The following is a 23,382-nucleotide window of genomic DNA, read 5'->3' on the forward strand; positions in this document are numbered from 1 at the left end:
GTAAAAGTTCTTCCAAACATCTCCCCTGAGCGCTCTGGTTCTAATTAGAGAGTCATGCAGCATGGAAACAGTACAACAAGTCCTCACCAACAATGTTCCCCAACTGAACTAGTCCCACATGACTGCATGTGGTCCCATATCCCTCCAGACCTTTTCTAGTCATGGACGTATCCAAATGTCTTCTAAATGCTGTAATTGTGCCTGCATTTGCTACTTTCTCTGGCAGTTCATTCCACACGAGAACTGCTCCCTGTGTTAAAAAAAAAATAAGGTTGCCCCTCATGTCCTTTTAAAATCTTTCTCGTCTCACCTTAAAAGTATGCCCCCTAGATTTGAACACCGCCACAGCCCCCCCACCCACTCCCGGGAAAACACCCTTCACATTCACCTTATCTGTACACCTCATTATTTTATAAACATCCTTAAGGTCATCCCTCAACCTCCTACACTCAAATGAGAAAGGTCTCAGTCTTTCCAGTTTATTTTTATTCCTCAAAACCTCCATTCCCGGCAACATCTTTTCTGATCGCATTCCAATTTACTGATATCCTTCTATGATAGGGGCTCAGACTATGCCTCCAGTCCTAGAATCCCTAACCAATTGGAAATAATTTATCATTCTCTAGCCTATCTTGTTAAAATCTTGAAGACTTTGATCAGCTCACTCCTTAACCTTCTAAATTCTTGAGAAAACATTCCTGAGACAGGCTGGAGAAACTTGAGAGAAAAAGAGAGACCGAGAAAGGGACTGATAAGAAAATTCTTCAAAGATCTAGCAAAGGTTTGATATTCAAATGGCCAGTCTGCTGTGGTACACAGTGTGGAAATCTACTTTATTCTGGCTGTTGAATATAATGACTGACAGTTTCAACTTTACAACGCGTTCCTGACTCTGTAGGTGGTTAGAGTTGGGACAGACTGAATTGGCAGATGTTTAAGTTGTTCAGCGTTGTTATAATATTCTAATTGTTGCTGGTTTCAACACAGAGAATAAAGGGCTACTGGACTCCAGCCCCTTCCTTTCGGAGGCTAATGCAGAACGCATTGTCGACACACTGTGCAAGGTGCGAGGGGCTGCTCTGAAGATTGGACAGATGCTTAGCATTCAAGGTATGTGTTGTCACGTTGCACTAACTTCTTCCTCCTCACTGTCTCAACACTCAATGCGTGTCTGTTCTCCTACCAGCCAAGGGCAGGGTGGTTCTTTCTTCATTCTGTGTATGTAGGTATCACTGGCAGGTCTGTCCTCGATCATTCATCCTCTGCTTCCCTTTTGAGGCTGTTTCTAAGCTTTTCTGGTTACTTGTTTGACATGTTCAAATGTTGTTACTTCTTACTATTTGTGGTTATTGAGGTTGGCGTTTTTAAACATTTCTGGACATTTTCATGTGCTGTTTTTTGCTGCATTGTAGTGACTGCAATGAAAGTTTCTCATGCTGTGGAGTTCTAAAATCACAAGCCATCCGTCCTATCACTTTTATTCTCTACCCACCATGTCTAACTCCCTGCCTGCTCTTTCACATGCATCCAACTTGTCACATCTCAAACATTTCCCCACAGCTGATGAGAAGTTTTTGCCCTGAGATATTATCTTCATTTCTGTCTTTACAGATGATGCCTGACCTGTTAGTTCCAACATTCTCTGATTTTATTGCCATGCACTCAGCCGGAATCCTGAGTGTTGCTATTTAATGCCAAAGCTTGGGGAAAATAGCAGAGAATTTATAATTGATAAAGCAGTTGAAGCCCTGCTAGCTGCTGTACACTGACTTTTCAGACCTCTTGCCTTTACCTTTTACCTATGGAGTATTTAAAAGAACCAGTTTCTGCTACAGATGTGGGGTAGGTCACAGCTGGGTGCTGTTTGCAATTCTAGATGTGGCACCTCAGTAGGAGTGTGTTGGCTTTGGAGGGAGTCCAGTGCATTTTTCATCAGTTATCAGAACTCTCTTTAAGGATTTAATCTCTCCGTGTGGGATGGAGACTGAAACCATTATATCTCCATTTCTGTGTGATGCAGCTCACTCGTGATATAGCACAGATATGATGGGTCAACATCTGCCAGATTGTTTGAGTGGAGCTTGCACATTCTCCCCGTGTCTGCGTGGGTTTCCTCTGGGTGCTCCAGTTGCCTCCTACGGTCCAGAGATGTGCAGATTAGGTGAATTGGCCATGGGAAATTGCCCCATAGTGTCCAGGGATGTGCAGGTGAGGAGGATAGGCCATGGAAAATGCAGTGTTATGGAGATTGGGTGGGTCTGATTGGAACCTCTTTGGAGGGTCAGTGTGGATATGATCAGCTGAATTGCCTCTTTCTGCGCTGTAGGGATTCTGTGACTCCAAGGTTTACAGTGAGTCCTCTAGTCCTACTCTGCTTGTAACTACTCTCTCATTCCATCCCCCGCAAGATCTGCTGTCAAGTATGTTGTAAGCAAAATGCTGGATAGTGCTGGTATTCTGAATTTGTTGAACTCTGTGTTGAGCGGAAAATGAGGGGCCTGTCCCTCCAGCTTGTAGTGGTCTTCGCTGGAACACTGCAGCAGGCCCAGGACAGAAATGTTTGCGGTAGACAGCAATGTATAGGAAGCAACTGGTAGGTTGAGGTCCTCCTTGTAGTTAAAGCAGAGGTTTACCACAAAGTGGACATCTAGTCAGCAATTGGTCTCACCAATGTAGAAAAGATTGCAATATGACAGTTGCCATTTTTCTTGGACTTTATAAGGAATTGATGGAGCAGAGTCAGTCCTTTAAGAGGAAAGGTTAAAAGAAAGATCTGCATTTATGTAGCGACTGTTGTGTCCTCAGACTTCAAAACTCTTCTTCACCAATGAAATATGTTTGAACTGCAGTCACTGATTTGATGTGCGTGCATTAGGGAATACCCTTTTGTTCAAAGGGTCACAGAACTGCGCCCGCATGAAAGAGGCTCTTCAGCCCATTGTAATAGAAGTGTGCAGCTCCCTCTCTCAGAAAAGCAGTAGCTGTTAGTTCAGTTTGTAATATTAAGTCTGACATTGTGTTTCAGTCGTGTCTCATGTATGTTCGATTAAAGTGACTTATATTTATTCATAGGAAATACACCCACTCTCTACAAACAGAAGGGCTATGTTCAAGCCATGTGCCTTTTTGAATTAACTGAGAGCTTGGGGACCCAGTGGTTCCCCATTGCTTTCTGCATTGCATTCCCATCGGCCACTCAAAGTACGTGGCCAGCCAATCAGTGCCCTTTTCCCCTGTGGGGTAAATTGTTGTGATTGTCTGGAATTTGGCATTCTTGCATTTGTCATGATGAGTCCAAGGTGGGAAATTCAGCAAAGGTCTCTCTTGAATTTCTTTGCTGGTTGATTAAGGGGCCTGACGTCAAGGAGGACAAATGGAGTTAAGATGCTGAACTGCATTTTGATGCAGGCTTGAGGAACTGAATGACTTCCTTGGTTTTCCTATCTTCCATTATGCGTACCGATGAGTCTTTCGACCTGTAGGCTGTGATTGTGTTCAGAGAATCATGCTCCATTTTCTCTCCATGCAGACAGCAGTTTCATCAACCCTCAGCTGCAGAAGATATTTGAGCGCGTGCGGCAGAGTGCAGACTTCATGCCAGCCTGGCAAAACGATGGTGAGTGGGCTCATAGCAGCTCGGACCTCTCCATTCCCATTCCTCCTCTTCCACAGTCATCCTCTAACTGCATTTAGTTGTTAGGTATTTCCTTACATTCTCTGTATTACATCAGTGACTGCAGTTCAAAAATATTTGGTTTGTAGAGAGGTCATCCTGCTTTTAATCAGGAGAAGTTGCTGCTGTATTAGCTGTGAGCTCCATTTTACTGTGGCTCATAGAGGCTCTCTTTAAACAGAGTCCATTGACTGTTCACTTAGACTCTGATGTGAACCCCACTGTAAATTCAAAACCTGGCAGACTTGGTGCTGGCATTTGATGACCTTGGTGAGTTGCTGCAGTCCATCTTGTAGATGGTACACACTGCTGCTACTGAGCACCGGTGATGGAGAGAGTGGATGTGGTGCCAATCAAGAGGCTGCTTTGTCCTGGATGGTGTCGAGCTCCTTAGTGCTGTTGGGGCTGCCCCCATCCAGGCAAGTGGGGAGTATTCCATCCCATTCCTGACTTGTGCCTTATAGATGGTGGGACAGGCTTTGGGGATTCAGGAGGGGAGTTACCCAGGAGTGAGATTGGGGAGGTGATGGTGAACTGGTAGTGTCACTGGTTAGTTATTAGAGCTCAGGCTTATGCTATGGGACAGGAGCTCAATTGCATTGAGGCAAATGGTGGAATGTACGGTTAATTTTATAGTTGGAGTGATGGTGACAATGATTAAATGTTACAAATTCCTGTGTGGTTCACTAGGGAAAGAAATCTGCTGTGCTTACCTGGTCTGGCCCACACGTGACTCCAGACCCACAGCTATGTGATCGGTTCTTGATTGTCTCACTGGGCCGTTTCAGAGGGCAGTCAGTTGAAGGGCATCTAGGGATGTGCAGCAGCCAGCACATCCCATAAAAGAATATGGGAAATGTAAAGGGGACAAAAAGACCACACGGTCATAACTGGAGTGTGTGGGCTCAGATGGGTCAGTTCTTTTAGTGAATTGAATGAACCTGGTTGAATGCTCTGTTGCTCAGAAAGTGCTGGATGAGGAACTGGGACCACGCTGGCGGGATAAGCTGGCAGAATTCGAGGAAAAGCCGTTTGCTGCTGCTTCCATTGGGCAGGTGCATCATGGAGAACTTCAGGACGGCAGAGAGGTGGCCATTAAAATCCAGGTAGGTCGCATTTTCCTCCAGTCAGCCGATCCATTGTGTAGATCTACCAACCCAGCAGCGTCACCACCTTTTGTGACCAGCTGATCCAGTACAGAGCTGGGATCAAACCTGACTCCTTCCCAGTAAGAGTAGAGATCAATGGCACTGACCCTGTTGCATGGTCATGAAACAGGTTCCAAAGCGGAGCATGTTCTGGGAATCTTGAGTTGGGAAGACAGTAACTGCCACATTGGCACAAGCAACAAATGTGGAATCTAGTGTCCTCAAATATTTACAGATACAAATAACAGGGCCTCCTGCTTGCTTCAGGATTCCTTTTACCCAGAGCTGATAGGAACTGCAGATGCTGGAGGATCCGAGATAACCAAGTGTGAAGCTGGATGAACACAGCAGGCCAAGCAGCATCTCAGGGGCACAAAAGCTGATGTTTCGGGCCTAGACCCTTTTACCCAGACTGGTTTGCCTGAGGTGTTTGAGCCAAGAGGTTACACTCAGGAAAACCAGGACATTGTGAGACCCAACATCTCGTCCTTAAATTTAGAAACAAAATTACTATTTGAACCTCCTGCTGGTACATGCTAGAGTTCTCCTTCTCACAACATTTAAAACGTGGCTTGATTGTCATAATCAACCCATCCCCCAGCCTCCCCTTTCTCCCTTTAGTCACAGTCAGTGGATCTCGCACTCTGTGCACCTTCTCTGCGGCTGTAACATTGTATTCCTGACTCGTTCTGTTACCCTAATGCACTTTGAATTGTCTGATCTGCCTATACTGCACGCAAAACAAAACTTTTCACTACCTAGGTACATGTGACAACAATAAATCAGAAAAAAATTCTTGACCATATCGTGGACCGTTGCCTTCCTTCTATTCTGCCCTGCTACCCTCGTTCGCTGCTTCTTCTTCCTCCCTTCTGAAACTTCATCCCCATTCATCATCTACTCTTCTCTCCCTTCTGCCCCTCACTCATTGCTGCTTATTCCCCTTCCCCCGCGGATCAGTGTCTATTCCTCGTCCCCCCCCACCCCGGCAAACCCAGTTACTTCTGACGTCCCTCTCGCCCCTCCAAACACTGTCTCTTCCAAGCAAGCAGAGTTGTCAGTCTAAATTAATGGGGACCTTGGCTGCAAGTTGATGGATCCCGTGTGCTAGGCAAGAGAGAGGGGTTCAGGGTTAAGATGCGGTGTCACTGGGGTGTGTTCAGGTTTGACAGTTTGCTCTGTTTCATTCTACCAGTACCCAGGAATAGCTCGCAGCATCAAGAGTGACGTGGAGAACCTGTTGTCTCTGTTGAAAATGAGCATCCCACTGCCAGAAGGTAAAGCAGAAACACAGAACTGTTACAGTGCCTAAGGAGACCATTTGGCCCTTCGGGTGTGAACCAGCTCTCGGAATGAACAGTTCATGTAGTGCCATTCTCGCACCTTCTCCTGTAACACTGCTCGTTTTCAGATAACTTCCTCTTGAATGCCTCAACCAAATTTTCATCCACCACTCACTCAGACAGAGCGATCCAGACCTAACTTACTTAGTTTAAAGGTAGTAGGAACTGCAAATGCTGAAGAATCTGAGATAACCAGGTGTAGAGCTGGATGAACACAGCAGGCCGAGCAGCATCACAGGAGCAGGAAAGTTGACATTTTGGGCCTCAGAAGAGTGTAGGCCCAAAATGTCAGCTTTCCTGCTCCTATGATGCTGCTTGGCCTGCTGTGTTCATCCAGCTCTACATCTTGTTAGTTAGTTTAAAACTCCTTTTTGCTTCTTTTCCCAGTTACTTTTAATCTGTGCCGTTTTGTAATTGATCCTTTCACAGGTGGGAATGGTATCTCCTTGTATATTCTGCCTGGACCCCTCATGTTTTTGAACGGGCAAGGTCAAGCGAGATGGCCCCGGGATTTGGGATTGGGAGGAGCTCCAATGCTCAAAGTCTTTTCCTGCCTTCTCCCTGCAGGCCTGTTTGCTGAGAGCGGGATTGGGGTCCTGAAGCGGGAGCTGGAATGGGAATGTGATTACGTACGGGAGGCGGCTTGTGCCAGGAGGTTCAGGTACAATGGACTTGTCATTCTATGAAGCCGTCCCCAAACGAGATCACTGAAAAGTTAATCTTGGGATTGTTTGAGGCTGTTTGAAGCAAAATCTTTTGAGTTTTATTAAGTTACAAATTGGATGTTGTCATGGGAAAGATGGGTGCTGAAGGCACTTCATATCTCTGACAGCTTCCTCTCGGATTGGAGAAATTGCGATACGCTGTTGATTTGTCTGTGAAGACATTACTGAAAAATGACAAACAAAACCTAGTGTCGGACAAGTAAATTGGCATTGCTAGTGACCAACTGGCAGATGTAAGGTTTGCATTTTGTGGCTGATTCTGGCAATGGAGCTGAGAGAGTGCAGAAACTTAGCTCACAGCCCTGCTTGGTGGCCAAAGCCTGCAATACACTGTGACTGTTGACACAGGAAAGTTGAATGGAAAATGTTAACATGGCTTCTATTCTCATCACAGTTTATCTTTGTAAACTTGTTGCAGTGTGTGAGTAGGACGTGCTTTACCCCCATCTCCCAAGAGATTATAGATTAAAAAGGGTGGGTGGAGTAAAGAGGGGTAGTGTTGAACAGACTCTCGACAATCCACATATTTTCTGCATGTCTCATGAATTTCAATGCAGCTTTGGACTTTTATGGCACTGTTTATATCTTCTTCCCTGCTTTGCTGGATTTGCTGCTTGAATTCCTTGAAGTTTTACAAGGATTAACCTCACTGCCACTATTGATGTAGGATCATCAATCTGTGGAACTGAAGCAGGTAAAAACCAATGGAATAATAATTGAAAGCAACCACACAAAATAGGAATAGGAGTATTCAGCCCCTTGAACCTGCGCTGCCGTTCAATAGGATCATGGCCGATCCCACATTTCTCACGTCCACTTTCCTGCCCTTTCCCCATAATCCTTGATTCCCCAACTGATCAAGAATCTATCTGGCTCAGCCTTAACTATACACGAGGACTCTGTCCCCACAGCTCTCTGTGGCAAGGAGTTCCAAAGACACTTAACCCTCTGAGAGAAGAAATTCCTCCTTATCTCAGTTTTAATCTGGCATCCCATTATTCTGAGACTGTCCCCTCAGGTCCTAGACTCTCCCACAAGGACAAGCCCCTTAAGAATCATGGCTAAACATAAAAGGAAAAAAAAAATCACCTCTCATTCTTCTCCAGTGAATAGAGTCCCAACCTGTTCAGCTTTTGCTAGTAAGACAATCCCTCCATTCCAGGGATTACCTGGGCCCGAAACATCAGCTTTTCTGCTCCTCTGACGCTGCTTGGCCTCCTGTGTTCATCCAGCTCTACACCTTGTTATCTCATTATGCTTGTGAACCTGCTTTGACATGCCTCCGATGAAATGATATCTTTGTTTAAATAAAGGGATCAAAACTGCGCACACGATTCCAGGTGCGGTCTCATTAGCACCTTGTAGAGTTGCAGTAAGACCTGCGCGAGGAATTCAGCAGGTCTGGCAGCACCTTTTTAAAAGATGAGATCCAGCAGCTGTAATTCAGCCGTCCACCATTCGGTGGTACTGTTTCCTCACGAATTGGACTCCACTGCAGTTCTGACTTATCTCCCAGGCCATTGTGTGGGAAATATTTACAGAGCAACACTTTTCTTCCTTCAAAAGTTCTGCTGTCCACATGCTGTCTTGCACGGAGTCATATTCATATGTCACCCTTTCCCTTGCTGACTTATCAGTCTGAACTTGCCTGAAGATACTGACATAGAGGAACTGGGCTACCTACAGTGTGGAACAGGCCCTTCGGCCTAACAAGTCCACACCGATCCTTGGAGCATCCCACCCAGACCCATCCCCCTATAAGCCACCCCTGAATACTACAGGCAATTTCCCATGGCCAAACCACCCTAACCTGCACCCCCTTGGACTGTGGGAGGAAACCGGAGCACCCCCCTGGAAACCCACGCAGACAGGTGCACACTCCACACAGACAGTCGCCCAAGGCTGGAATCGAACCCGGGCCCCTGATGCTAAGAGGCAGCAGTACTAACCACTGAGCCACCGAGCCGCCCTGATCCAGAGGCTCAGGTTAATATTGTCAGGACACTGGGCTGAAATCCCAGTGTAGTATCTGGTAGGATCTAAATTCAATTTGTGAATCAGGAATTTGAAGCTAGTCCCCAGCGATGAGCATGAAACTGCCTTTGACTGTTATAAAGAACCCATTTGGTTCAGTAATGTGTTTCGGGAAGGAAATCTGTCATCCCTAACCTGGTCTGACCCACGTGTGAACCCAGACGAACTGTGATGTTGTTGATTCTTTGAAATGGTTAAGCAAGCCAGTTGCAGTTGAGGATGGACAACAAATACTGGAGATAAATGGGTAACGCTCCTAATTGGGGCCTCGTAGGTATGGACAGGCTCTGGGAGACAGGATGTGAGTTGCTCATTGCAGGATCCTTGCCTCTGAGCTGCATTTGTAGCCACGTTGTTTATGTAACTATGGCAGAGAGTTAAATATCAGCCAGAACAGTGAGGGAGTTAACCTTGCTCTTGTTACATGCCTGCAGTGGGATCTTATGCACCCACGTAAAGGGGGTAGGCGATGCCTGTGGCAGTGCAGCATTCCCTCACCCCTGGAGTTTGTGCCCCAATCTCTGTAGTGGGACTGGAGCCTCCAGCTGCCTGACTCTCAGTTGACCGTATGGCTCCCTGATCCATGGCTGAAACCCCATCGAAATGTTTTTGTGTGAAACAGGGTAGAGGGCTAGCCCAGATTAGAGACAGTTCAGCACAGCCTGCCACTGACACCTCGGTGGTAAGGCCCTGCGTGAGGTGCCTGTATTTGGGGCAGGCAGCGCAGTGGTTAGTGCTGCTGTTTCACAGTGCCAAGGATCCAGGTTCTTTTGCCTTGGCCAACTGTGTGGAGTTTGCGCATTCGCTCCATGTCTGCACGGGTTTCCTCTGGGTGCTGTGATTTCATCCCACTGTCCAAAGATGTGCAGGTTAGGGAGGATTGGCCGTGCTAAATTCAGGATTACAGGGGGTGGTGGTGCTAGGTCTGGATGGGATGCTCCATGGAAGGTCGGTGCAAACTTTATAGGCCAAATAGCCCCTTTCCCACTGTGAGGATTCTATGATTTTATGACAGATGTGTAGGTTTGCTGTTCATGTTGCAGACTTTCTCCTGACGCTAGGCAAAGCTGCTGAAGCTCCATTTGGGGCTGGGTGAAGGTGATCACAGTGCTGCTGGTCACAGTTGCACAGAGTGCTTACCTGGGGCCACTCGGCCTGTCCATGTCCTGTACCGTACAGCAATGTGAGAGCTCTTGTACTTGAATCTAATCTGCAGCCTGCCCTCTGGCCCCAACAGGGAACTTCTGAAGGACGATCCTTTCTTCTGTGTTCCGGAAGTAATTGATGAGCTCACGACAAAACGAATTCTCACAGCCGAGTTAGTGACGGGCGTTCCCCTGGATAAGTGTGAGGATCTAGACCAGAATACTCGAAATAAGGTTTGCACATGGACTGTTCATAGACTATCTGTGCCCTGACCCCTCTGGCTGTGTAGCTCGCTGTCTCCTGTCTCCTCCCTGTCTGGCTCACCATCTCCTCAGGCTTGCTGTCTTCTCCACCCCTCAAAACCCCTTGGGAACTTTGTGTCTGTCTGTCACTGTCTCCTGCCCCCCCCCCCACCCCCCCGCCGCTCCTTCCTTGCTTCTCTGTCTCTCCTCCTCCACCCCCCCCCCCCACCCTCACGCTCTTTCTCATTTGGTCTCTCTCTCTTCCCCTCCCACCCTCACCTCACTTTCTCTTTCTCATTTGCTCACTCTTACCCCGCCACCGACACACTCTCTTTCTCACTTCCTCTTGCTCTCGCTCTCTTTCTTTATCCCCCTCCCCCCGCACCCTCTCTCACACACTTGCTGTCTCCCTCCTCACCCCCACCCCACCCCGCCCTCCAGGCTCCCTGTCGCCATGGCCGTCCGTCAGGTCTGATGGACATTGCCCTTTGGCTGTTTAAAGCATTAACTTCAGCATAAATGACTGGCAGCAGACACCGCTAAAAGTAGTCAATCTGAACCCAGTATGGACCAGGACGGTACAACTTGCGAATTGCTTTACTGCACAACACGTAAAATTCCTGGAGGCTGTAGCCACCAGCAGAGAAACAGCTTCACCCAAATTGAATAATACGTTGTGTTGTATGCAGAGTTGTTTCTTGTTCTAGAGCACAGAGCAGGACTACAGGACGTGCACGGGAACGCAGTCTATATTTTCTTGATCTGCCAGTCCTTAATTTTGTGAAAGTTTTCTGATGCTTTTCCAGATCTGTTCGAACATCCTGGAACTGTGCCTCCGTGAAGTGTTTGAGTTCAGGTTCATGCAGACTGATCCGAACTGGTCCAATTTCTTTTTTGATGAGGAGAGACAGAAGGTGAGCAATGTTTACCTCCAATCTCCCCATACCCATCTCTCCCTGTCTCGCCCTCCCACCCCTCGAGCACCCCCAGGCACTCCTTGTTTCCACGCCCCCCCCCCCCACCCCCCCACCACCCTCACGTCACCTGCCCACCACTCCCTCACTCTTGCCCAACTTCCTCCAATCTTCCACTCCTCCTTACCTCGGGGTCCTCCCCGTCCTCTGTCACCCAGCCCCCCATCCTCCATCATGTTGCACCCTATCCTCCCTCATGCCCTCCCCCACCCTCATGCAACCACCCCCCCCCAACATTTTGATACATTTTTCTCCCTTTTCAGTCCACAGCTAGGGCAGTAGTTTCGTATTAGGGGGGTCACCCATTTAAGACAGAAATAAGGGGAATTTTTTTTTCCCCCAGTGTTGGCCAAACTTTGGAACCCCTCACGCAGCAGTGGAGGTAGGCTTGGCAGGGTCAGTCAATATATTTAAGGTAATAGATTTTAGTCGGACAGGGGAATCGCAGATTTTGGGGAATGTGGAATTTGGAAATGCAAAGAAATTGTCTGTGCCTGCACTGAATGGTAGAGCACACTTCAAGGTAACAAAGTGTGGAGCTGGATGAACACAGCAGGCCAAGCAGCATCTCAGGAGCACAAAAGCTGACGTTTCGGGCCTACACCCTTCATCAGAGAGGGGGATGGGGAGAGGATTCTGGAATAAATAGGGAGAGAGGGGGAGGCGGACCGAAGATGGAGAGAAAAGAAGATAGGTGGGGAGGTAGGGAGGGGATAGGTCAGTCCAGGGAAGACGGACAGGTCAAGGAGGTGGGATGAGGTTAGTAGGTAGGAAATGGAGGTGCAGCTTGAGGTGGGAGGAAGGGATGAGTGCGAGGAAGACTAGGTTAGGGGTTAGGGAGGCAGGGACAAGCTGGGCTGGTTTTGGGATGCAGTGGGGGAAGGGGAGATTTTGAAGCTGGTGAAGTCCATATTGATACCATTGGGCTGCAGGGTTCCCAAGCGGAATATGAGTTGCTGTTCCTGCAACCTTCGGGTGGCATCATTGTGGCACTGCAGGAGGCCCAGGATGGACATGTCGTCTAAGGAATGGGAGGGGGAGTGGAAATGGTTTGCGACTGGGAGGTGCAGTGGTTTATTGCGAACCGAGCGGAGGTGTTCTGCAAAGCGGTCCCCAAGCCTCCGCTTGGTTTCCCCAATGTAGAGGAAGCCACACCGGGTACAGTGGATGCAGTATACCACATTGACAGATGTGCAGGTGAACATCTGCTTGATATGGAAAGTCATCTTGGGGCCTGGGATGGGGTTGAGGGTGGAGGTGTGGGGGCAAGTGTAGCACTTCCTGCGGTTGCAGCGGAAGGTGCTGGGTGTGGTGGGGTTGGAGGGGAGTGTGGAGCGAACAAGGGTGTCACAGAGAGAGTGGTTTCTCCGGAAAGTAGACAGGGGAGGGGATGGAAAAATGTCTTGGGTTGTGGGGTCAGATTGTAGATGGCGGAAGTGTCGGAGGATGATGCGTTGTATCCGGAGGTTGGTGGGGTGGTCTGTGAGAACGAGGGGGATCCTCTAGGGGTGGTTGTGGCCGAGATGGGGTGTGAGGGATGTGTTGTGGGAAATGCGGGAGACATGGTCAAGGGTGTTCTCGACCACTGTGGGGGGAAAGTTGCGGTCCTTGAAGAACGTGGACATCTGGGATGTGCGGGAGTGGAATGCCTCATCCTGGGAGCAGATGCGGCGGAGGCGAAGGAATTGGGAATAGGGGATGGAATTTTTGCAGGAAGCTGAGTGGGAGGAGGTGTATTCTAGGTAGCTGTGGGAGTCAGTGGGCTTGAAATGGACATCAGTTTCTAGCTGGTTACCTGAGATGGAGACGGAGAGATCCAGGAAGGTGAGGGATGTGCTGGAGATGGCCCAGGTGAACTGAAGGTTGGGGTGGAAGGTGTTCGTGAAGTGGATGAACTGTTCGAGCTCCTCTGGGGAGCAAGAGGTGGCGCCGATACAGTCATCAATGTAACGGAGGAAAAGGTGGGGTTTGGGGCCTATGTAGGTGCGGAAGAGGGACTGTTCCACATAACCCACAAAGAGGCAGGCATAGCTGGGGCCCATGCGGGTGCCCATGGCCACCCCCTTTGTCTGTAGGAAGTGGGAGGAATCGAAAGAGAAGTTGTTGAGGGTGAGGATGAGTTCGGCTAGGCGGATGAGGGTGATGGTGGAGGGGGACTGGTCAGGCCTGCGGGACAGGAAGAAGCGGAAGGCCTTGAGGCCATCTGCATGAGGAACTGAGTGGATTAGTGCTTCTCATTCTTGAACTAGTGCAGTCGCCATCCTGTTCAGTCTGTACTGATCCTCCAAGTGGTTCTGTGTCTTAGGAAGAGCATTGGCAGGGAGCTGCTGTCTTGAGTCTCTGCAGTCTGTGTGTGGTGTAGGGATGGGCAAGGCTGTTAGGGAGGGAATTCCAGGATAATGACCCAGTGACACTACAGGAACACTGAGATATTTCCAGGTCAGGATGGTGCATGGCTTGGAGGGGATCTCGCAGTGGGTGGCATTCATATACATCTCCTGCCTGTGTACTTAGAATCAAAAAGTCATACAGCATGGAAACAGACTGTTTGGTCTAGCCAATCCACGCTGATCTTATTCCCAAACTAAGCTAGTCCCACCTGCCTGCGTTTGGCCCATACCCCTCCACAGTTTTCCTTTTCACGTACGTATCCAAATGTCTTTTAAACATTGTAACTGTACCAGCATTCATTACTCCCTCTGGCAGTTCATTCCACACACTAACCACTCTGTGTTTAAAAAAGAAATGTTGCCCTCCTATCCTTTTAAAATCTTTCTCCTCTCACCTTAAAAATATAGCCTCTAGTTTTGAACCCCCCCCCCCCCTCCCAACCCTAGGGAAAATTGGCTGTTCACCTTGTCAATCTCCCTCATGATTTTATAAACCTCAATAAGGCCACCCACCAACCTCTTGCACTCCAATGAAGAAAGTCCCAGCCTCTCCAGTCTGTCTTTTTTAATACCTCAAGCCCTCCATTCCTGGCAACATCCTGGTTGATCGTTTCTGAACCGTCTCCAGTTTAACAGTACCCTTTCTATCACGGGGCTGTGGATGATAGAGGTGGTGGATTTGGAAGATGCTGCCACAGCATTGCCAGTGAGAATTATGTTTTATTTCTTGCCCGTCAGGTGACATTGTTGGACTTTGGAGCAAGTCGAGAGTTTGGTAAAGAATTCACGGACAACTACATTGAGGTACACGTGACATTTCAATACCTTCTGCCGGGCAGCAAGAATGTTTTAGTGGCTCCATTAGCAAAGCCATGGTCCAATTGTAAAGTTTCAACCAGTTTGCTCGCAGCACGCTCCTGCATGTGGTCATAACCAGGTCACTTTTTCCCATCAGTGTAGATTGACTGACTGTTTTGGATCACAGCATGTACCCAAGCGGCTCTTTTCAGATTCGGTTAATAGTACTTAAGAGAAGAACGTGGAACATACAGCACAATACAGGCTCTTCGGCCCACGATATTGTCCCGACCTATTATCCTACTAAGATCAAACCACCCTGCATACCCTACATTTTACTATCCTTCATGTGCCTAGCCAAGAGTCGCTTAAAAGTCTCTGAAGTATCTCACTCCACTGCCATCACCGGCAGTGCATTCCACACGCCCGTCACTCTGTGTGAGAGACAGTAGGAACTGCTGATGCTGGAGAATCTGACATAACACGGTGTGGAACCGGAGGAACACAGCAGGCCAAGCAGCATCAGAGGAGCCGGAAAGCTGATATTTCAGGTCGGGACCCTTCTTCAGAAAAAACAACCTCTGACATCTCCCCTATACCTTCCTCCAGTCACCTTAGAGTTATGCCCCCTTGTATTAGTCATTTCCACACTGGGGAAAAGTTTCTGACTGTCCACTCTATCCATGCCTCTCATCATCTTGTACACCTCTACCAAGTCACCTCTCATCCTCCTTCGCTCCAATGAGAAGAGCCCTAGCTCCTTCAATCTTTCCTCATAAGACCTGCCCTCCAGTCCAGGCAGCATCCTGGTAAAACTGGACCACAGCAATTTTTTAAAATATAAACGTTTAATGAGTAATAATAAAACGGAAATGGAAAATAAAAGACTGAACTATGAGCATGGATTAGGTAATTAAAAGAAAAGAGGCAGGATAAGAAAACAGTGAGCCTCACACCCTCCTGCCCATTGGGGACCCCTCGATCGATGGCTGGTTTGGAGGCTTAGCTTTGTTCCTGGCCCCGAAGTGAAGTCCAATCGAAACTCTGTCTTAAACAGTGTAACAAACAGCCAGCACAAAAAAGCAGATACAGAAAACAAGCTGCTTGCAACTACACAAAACAAGTTTTGATTGTGTCATCTGCAGCACATACAGGAATGTTCACAGAACTCATTCAAAGTCGTGTAGCTGTTGAATATCATCAACAGCTTTAGCTTTTCAGCCCATCCTATACAGTCTACCCCGATGATATTTGACAGCGCATGTTACAACTGCAAATGCAGACGCAAATCACTGACAGCCACGCGAGAACATATAAGAGGAGTATGTAACCTACACTAGAAGATTCAAACTACAATAAAAATAAACCATCGCCAATGTGAACAGTACAACAACTGGGTGTATTATCAAATTAACGATTGCAGTGGCCTTTGGAGACCACCCCTTAAACATATCCCACCCTGATGTACGGTCAGGTGGTTGATCGAACCAGCAAATTGTGCCATGTGCCTGTCTGCCTCCGATGGGATCAAAATCGAGAGGAACCCACAGAGGATTAGCATTTTCATACTTACGCTAATGATAGCAGTATCCTTTATTACAGCCATTGCACAACCACACCACATATATGCACACATCTTAATCTGTTCCAGCTCCCGTTCTGAGGTTGAGGATTCCGTTCCTGCTGAGGGCCCGCAGAACCTGCAAGAGGGAGGGAGGGAGGAAAAGAAAATGCCAGACCATTTGGTTGTTAGTCAGTTCCTTTCTGTTCTGATGTTTGGATCTTTCTGTACGTTTTAATTTTAATTACTGCTGCCACTGGGTACGTGCCTAGGGTCTGATGTTGAATTGTGCTACCACTCAGGGTAATATCAGCTATACAGCCCACACCATCATGTAGTCGTGGAATACACCAAAGGCACTTTTACTGTATGTGTAGATGTTACCTCTTTGTCCTTTCTCTAGCTGGAGGGCTGAGTGGAGTGACCACCTCCTACCTCCTCCCCTGCCAAAAGTTATGCTTTTGAATAAACACCACCCCCCCTCGCCCCCCCCCCCCCCCCCCCCCCCCCCCCCCCCCCCCCAAATTCCAAGTCTGGGTCTCACCTTCATATTACTGCTATGCCCCATCTCCAAGCATGCACTTTACATTTCACCCCCTCTGATGACTCCTCCTCAACTCAACTCTGTCTCTCCTCTTCCTGCTCCATGAGAGGGACACAATCATCTGTCTCCCCTTCCTGATTCACATCCATTGCTGTGTTCTCTCTATTATCTCTACCCATTTTCATGTGCTTGTCTCCTGGCAACAGTGTGGCTTCCCATTTGGCTCACTGACTGTCCATAACACCTCTGTTTGCCAGCTTCCAATAGCTGGACAATACAATGTGGGCAGTGTAATATCACCTTCCCTAGTTGTGTTGTGGTGGCCGGTGGGGGTGGGGGGCACGGAGTATGTCGTTAGGGCCCAGGTAGCACATTTGGATGGCTCGAACACATGAATGTTGTCCCATTATGACCTGAGTTATATCCCACAGGCCAGAGCTTGACTCTGTAGCGCCACTGCAGACTGATTACCCTTGCTTTCACTGCAGAAGAGGTGAAAGGGCTTTTTCAGGCCAGGAAGTCCTAGTGCTTGTGTGGAGGCCAGTGAGTGTCTGATTTTTGACAAAAGCTATTTCTGGCTTAGACCCCTGTTCCATTTTCTCTGACCTAGCCCTGCCCCTCCTTCACAAAGTCTTTCAGGGTTCCAGCTAATTCATTGTAATTTTCTACAAAGTTTCTGCAATAGTTAGATAGTTGTCGGACTGGTCTCATCCCTTTAACAGTACATGTTTTTTTCTCATTTCCTGACTGAGGTGGCCAGAATATTGTCTGCATTTTTTTTTGCAGTTAATCTATTGACATAATTTGCTCTACAGTTTAGTATATTCCAGATTCAGGTATCTTAGTTCCTCCACCACCCATCACTTCACCCAATAACAATAACATCATACATGGACTCAAAATTTCTTCAGCTCGCTCCTCCTTTATCCGACTTGAGGATACTTCAATATGTTTCCCTCCTTGCCAATTTTATGAATGATTATATCATTGAGTGGTAACTACCTCCAAATGCGGGTACCCTCTTTGAGCTACAATATACATGGTATCAACAGTATGGCTCTAACATTGATCAGGCTTTGCCTTGCACTTACACTGCCCATCTTTTATTTTCCCGTACCGCGTATTCCTATAGTCCCTGAGTCTTAGCTCAGCCTTTTTCACATTTACCAACACAATATAATTTCCCCTACTGGTTTAGTCATACAGATGCTTGAGATGGGGGAATCTGTATATCATCTGATGGGGCCCTTTCACTCAGTCCACCATCACTCCTCCCAGAATCCATAATCTCCCATTTCTGTAACATTTTGATATAATAGCCAATCACACTTCTTATTTTGATTATTGAAATTTTATTTTACATCCCTTTCACTAATTTTTTTTTAAAGAGCTTCTTTATTCATTAACAGGATGAGGGAGTCACTGGCCAGGCAGCATTTATTGCCCCACCCCTAATTGCCCAGAGGACAGTTCAGAGTCAACCACATTGCTGTGGATCTGGAGTCACATGTAGGCCAGACCAGGCAGTTTCCTTCCCTAAAGGGCATTAGTAAACCAGATGGGTTTTTCCTGACAATCATCAATTGATTCATGTTCGTCATTAAATTCTTAATTTTTCAGTTTTTTTTTTAAATTGAAGTCGAATTCTACCATCTGCCACAGCAGGATTCAAACCCAGGTCCCCAGAATGTTATCTGGGTCTCTGGATTAACAGTGCAGCGTTAACATCACTAGGCCATCACCTCCCCTAATACCACTAATACTACTTCCATTGTTCTAAAGTCGGTTTCTGTATGGATTTCGTGTCAGTGTCTTATCATTTAAACTATGTTTTGTGCTCTTCCAAACTGCACTAATCCTTTTGTTAAGTAGGTGTACATGTGTCTGAGATTGGGTCTTTAGTGCATTTTTTTTAAAACTGTCTCATGTTTGTTACCTCCTGAGGTAACATTCACTTTTGCACACTTCTGTCGGTGTCCCAAGACCATGTCATACATTCTTAACTTATCAAATGGTCTGAGGTTTTACTTCTCTCTCCAAGTACGGTCCCAGCGTGTCAGCTAGTGGCTTGAACACCAATTCAATTTTTCTTAAAAAGAAAGAAAAGGACTCAAACTTCAAGAGAAAGCTATCAGTCTGGCGCTGTCATCTAAACTTCCTTTTCATTAAAATGCACTTTAACCTCAAGTGCCGTTTCAATCCATTATTCAGTAGCTTTTGTCTTCTGCCACCAGCCTCCGTCCCTAATTACTTCGGTCTCTTCCAGTTTTGTAACTTAACTGTTACCACCATATCTAATTCCAGAGATCTGTTGAGATTCTAGTCACGGGAACATAATTTTGTAATGTTTTAAAACAGAAGTCAAACATTTCTGTTTAATTCAGGCACAAGATACTTTGTTCTTTCTGTAAGATGACCCACTTTTTTTAAGTTACTTGATAACTCATTCTAGATATATCTCTATGTAAATTTGTCCAAATTCAATATTCTGTTTACTCCCTCACTAACCATTTTTATGCTTTGCAACCACTGAGACTTTGTGCATTTATCATTTCCCAGAATCCCTTTAAATTTTCAGGTAACTATTCCATTCAGATTTCAGAATACCAGGGCATGTCAATTTTAATGTAGTATTTGCTTTAGTCTTCCTGGGCTCAGTGGTTTCAAAATTCCTGACACTTAATATTTCCACAGTACTTCCCCAACACTGAAATGTGTTATTGATGAATGGCTTGATGGGTTGAGGGTGCCTCATCCATCACTGTGCTGTGACGTTGAAATTCTGTGAATGGGTTCAGCCTTCTGTTTTTTTAAAAACAAATGAGCTGCATCCATTCCACATCAAGCAGAATGGGTTCATTATTAATCTACTTTAGATTCAAAAAATGGGGTGGGGTGCAAACTGCTGCATGTAATTCTGTCATCTGTCTCTCCTCCTCTTCGAAAGAAGAAAAAGCTCACCCATTTGCTAAGTTGGTCTTTCCTAAACTCCCCGCCACAGAGATTTGCATTTTCAACATTCCAATGCCCCTATTACTTGGACATTAACAATGAGTCAGTCTTATAATTCGGAATTAAAGATTTATTCACGTTAAACAGTATTTGGGAGTTCACTCTGGCCAGAAAATGAAATTCCAAACATGGTAATTTTATGAAGTTAAAATTTGCCCAAGTCCAAACACACAAAGGAGTCCATTCCAAAGCGTAAATTCGTACTAAGCTTTCCAAACCAAACTTATGAATCAACATTTCACAGATTTTTGCTTTACACAACCACTGATGGTTTCTTAAAAAGACATTACATTAGCCATACATGTCTCACACTGAAGCAGACACACAACACACTTTCAAATCACCATACATTCCCAAAATGCAAACTAACTTCAAAGTATCCTCAGGTCTCGAGCTCTCGGATACAAAAGCACACAAATTGTACAAGATGACATTTAGCAGCCAACAAGCAAAAGTGCATTCAAACAAGACCACAGTGATTTAACACTTCAAGGTTCAGTGCGCTTGCATGGTGCAGAAACCTGGCCTCCAGTTCTTTATGTTGCCAGTTACAACTGTTTCCCTATCCTTTCCGGGGTCCTAATTGTGTTAACATATTGGCTGTAGACCTGAATCCAGAGTCTGCCGCTTTCCACCCTGGAATACAAAATGTCTCCCGAGCATCAGGTTGCTTTTTCCTTCTCTTTCCTGAATCCCATCCTCGTTGCCAGAAAAGTCTTGGATCTGGGCCATGTGCCAATCAGTGGTGAGCCTGGGCGCTACTCTTAGCTTTCAGAAACAGTCGTTACCACTTTTAGTTTCTTCCTTGCACCCTTATGCTGTGATGCGTGGTACCTTCTCATGCAGGTCATCCGGGCAGCTGCTGACGGCGACCGAGACAAAGTCTTACAGAAGTCCCGAGATTTGAAGTTCCTCACCGGCTACGAAACCAAGGCAAGTCCTTCGCTTATCCGCTGGGGAGTGCGGAACCTTCGAACTCCAGCAAGGTCCCTTGGGTTGCGATATGAGGAAGAACTGCCTCCCACACAGAACTAACATTCTTTTGAAGGTTCTGCGCACAATGTGTTGACACTGACACAGCATTGACTTCTGATCTGTGCTGTGCACAGACCATGGAGGTCCACGCAGAAGAAGAAAACATTAGGGTAGATATTGGGCACTCCCTCCCTTAAAAAGTCGGTTGGGGCTTCACAAGAGGTTAATTGAAAATTTCAGTGCTGAGTTTGACAAATGCTTGTTAGGGTGAGTTGAGATGCAAATCAAGCGTGATTTCATTGAATGGTGGAATCATTTCAACAGACTCATTAGCCAACTCCTGCGTTTTAATTTATTACTTTTTAAAAATGATTATTTCATAGGATGTGGGCAGCATTTGTTGCCTAGCCTTGATTGCCCTTGAGAAAGTAGGAGTGATCTGCCTTCTTACGTTGAAGCATAAAAACTAGGAGCAGCAGTAGGCCATTTGGCCCCTCCAGCCTGCTCTGCCATTCAATATGATCGTGGTTGAGCGTCCAACTCAGTTCCCTGTTCCCACTTTCTTTCCTGTACCCTTTGATCCATTTAGCCCCAAGAACTATATCTAATTCCTTTTTGAAAGTGTTCAATGTTTTGACCCCAACTATCTTTTACAGCAAAGAATTCCACAGGCTCCCCCACTCTCTGGGTGAAGGTATTTCTTGAAATGCTGCACTGAGTGCAGCAAAGTGGGGAATGACCCAGTGACACTTAAAGAAAAGCCCTATATTTCCAAGTCAGGATGGTGAGTGGCTTGGAGGGGCACGTGAAGGGGGTGGTCATAGAGCCCCAACAGTGTGGAAACAGGCCATTTGGCCCAACAAGTCCATACCACCCCTCTGAAGAACATCGCATCCAGACCCATTCCCCTACCCCTGCATTTCCCACGTCTAACCCACCTAACCAAAACATTCCTGGATCGTCCACCTACCCTGCACACCTTGGGGCTGTGGGAGGAAACCCGGGCAGACACGGGGAGAACGTGCAAGCCCCGCACAGGCAGTCGCCTGAGGATGGAATTGAACCCGGGTCCCTGGTGCTGTGAGGCAGCAGCACTAGCCCCTGAGCCACCGTGCCGCCCCACCAGGATGTGGTGTTCCTGCGTATCTGCTACCATCATCCTGTTAAAAGTGTGGGGATTGCAGGTTTGGGAGGTGCTGTCTAAAAAGCTTTGTGAGTTGCTACAGGGCATACTGCCCCCAATCTGTGTTGGCTGTGGTGGATGTGAAGTCAATCTGATGGGCTGCTTTGTTCTTAATGGTGCTGAGCTTTCAGGGACATTTCAGGTAGCAGTGAAGTGGGGTGGGGGATGTGATCAGCGTCCTAGTGTGGATGACTGGATGTGTGAATCGCTGAGGCACGGCGATTTACTGCTCTGCTTCTGCACCTGGTACACGGTACCCATCCTGGTGGCTGTCCTTGAGGTTACTGTGCCTGTGACTGACCTGATGGAACCGGTTTGCTGTGTTGTTTTCAGGTGTTTGAGGATGCTCACATTGACGCGGTCATGACCCTTGGGAAGGCGTTTGCTCAGCCAGAATCCTTTGACTTTGGGAGTCAGGACACCACCCGGCAGATCCAGAGGCTGATCCCGGTGATGCTGAAGCACCGTCTGACTCCTCCCCCTGAGGAATCCTATTCCCTCCATCGTAAAATGGCTGGCTCCTTCCTCATCTGCTCCCGTCTGCGTGCCTTCATTCCTTGCAAGGAGATGTTCGACCAGGTGTACACCAGGTATTTTAACCAGTCGGATCAGCAGCTGGTTAAAATGCAGCAATATAAATAGCCCTGATCATGTTGCATCAGGTTTGGAGAGAACTGTCTGTGGACATTCTTTTTGTGTAACGTTTTATGACTAGGTGCTGCTGCAACATGGTCTTATCTACCTGTGGTATATGAATGTTCCTTTGGGTTTTATAGAGCCCCTGAGCACTGCTGATAAAAAGCTATGGTGTTGAACCCTTCCTCCTTTCGCTCATCAGGACAGTTCACAAGAATGCCAGTTTAAGCGGCAGGGTTTGACACTATTATGCTACTTTCGGGGGGGAGGAAAAGAAAGCTGATTGATTGGCAAGTGGACTCTGATTGGTGGAGCCTTGGAGAATGCACCAGCAAAATGGTCGACTGATAGTTAACTGCCAAGACTTGTTTAAATTTAAACCAGGCGCAGAGGAAACTGGTTGCATCAGAGCAGCAACTTCCAACAGTTCCGTCCCAAATTCCCCATCCACTCCATCTGATTATTTGCTCAAAGCCACGGTTACAAATAAAAGCCTCAGCAAAGCGTGCCTTTTTTTTCTCAGTATGATCTTACTGTGCTCGGGTGTGAGATGCTGATGAACCATTGGCTGTCCCTCTTTCTAAGCTCATTGGGTGAGATGTCACTGGATCATTTGAATGGCAAGCCCATGTGTCAGTGTGAGAGTTTTTTTTCTTTATTTTTAAAGAAAATACATAATGTATATTTAATAAATGAGGTGATCACTATCTGTCTTGGAGTTGGTTCGCTCAGCACATTTGTGATGTCAACAACCTGGGTTCAATTTCAGTATCAGCCAAAAGGCCAGCCTTTGCAGCCTCACCCCCTTGTCTGAGACATGATGACCCCCCCGCCCCTGCCGACCAACTGTCTGTCTCTGAAGAGAGAGCACCTTATGGTCTTCTGGGGCTATGGCAGCCTTCACCTCTCTGATTCATTGTTTGGAATAGTGTGCGGCATGGAACACTTGATTTTTACAGCACTTACAAACTACGTCTGGATGCCCCAAAACACTTTAC

At 47.0% G+C, this 23,382-nt stretch overlaps 1 protein-coding gene across 1 annotated transcript in view; it reads left to right on the forward strand.

Annotated features, from left to right (window-relative positions):
* The window catches only part of coq8b (coenzyme Q8B), a 40,034-nt gene extending 16,943 nt beyond the window's left edge, over positions 1-23,091 (forward strand). The window contains exons 6-15 of the mRNA XM_059640942.1: positions 988-1,110; positions 3,530-3,610; positions 4,634-4,779; positions 6,017-6,098; positions 6,732-6,825; positions 10,161-10,302; positions 11,118-11,225; positions 14,414-14,479; positions 20,437-20,523; positions 22,082-23,091. Of these exons, the coding sequence (XP_059496925.1) occupies positions 988-1,110; positions 3,530-3,610; positions 4,634-4,779; positions 6,017-6,098; positions 6,732-6,825; positions 10,161-10,302; positions 11,118-11,225; positions 14,414-14,479; positions 20,437-20,523; positions 22,082-22,390 (1,238 nt within the window). The 3' untranslated portion in view covers positions 22,391-23,091. The remainder of the gene's footprint in view (positions 1-987; positions 1,111-3,529; positions 3,611-4,633; positions 4,780-6,016; positions 6,099-6,731; positions 6,826-10,160; positions 10,303-11,117; positions 11,226-14,413; positions 14,480-20,436; positions 20,524-22,081) is intronic.
* The last annotated feature ends 291 nt before the right edge of the window (positions 23,092-23,382 follow it).

This window comes from Stegostoma tigrinum, chromosome 39, assembly GCF_030684315.1.
Source record: "Stegostoma tigrinum isolate sSteTig4 chromosome 39, sSteTig4.hap1, whole genome shotgun sequence".
NCBI lineage: Eukaryota > Metazoa > Chordata > Chondrichthyes > Orectolobiformes > Stegostomatidae > Stegostoma > Stegostoma tigrinum.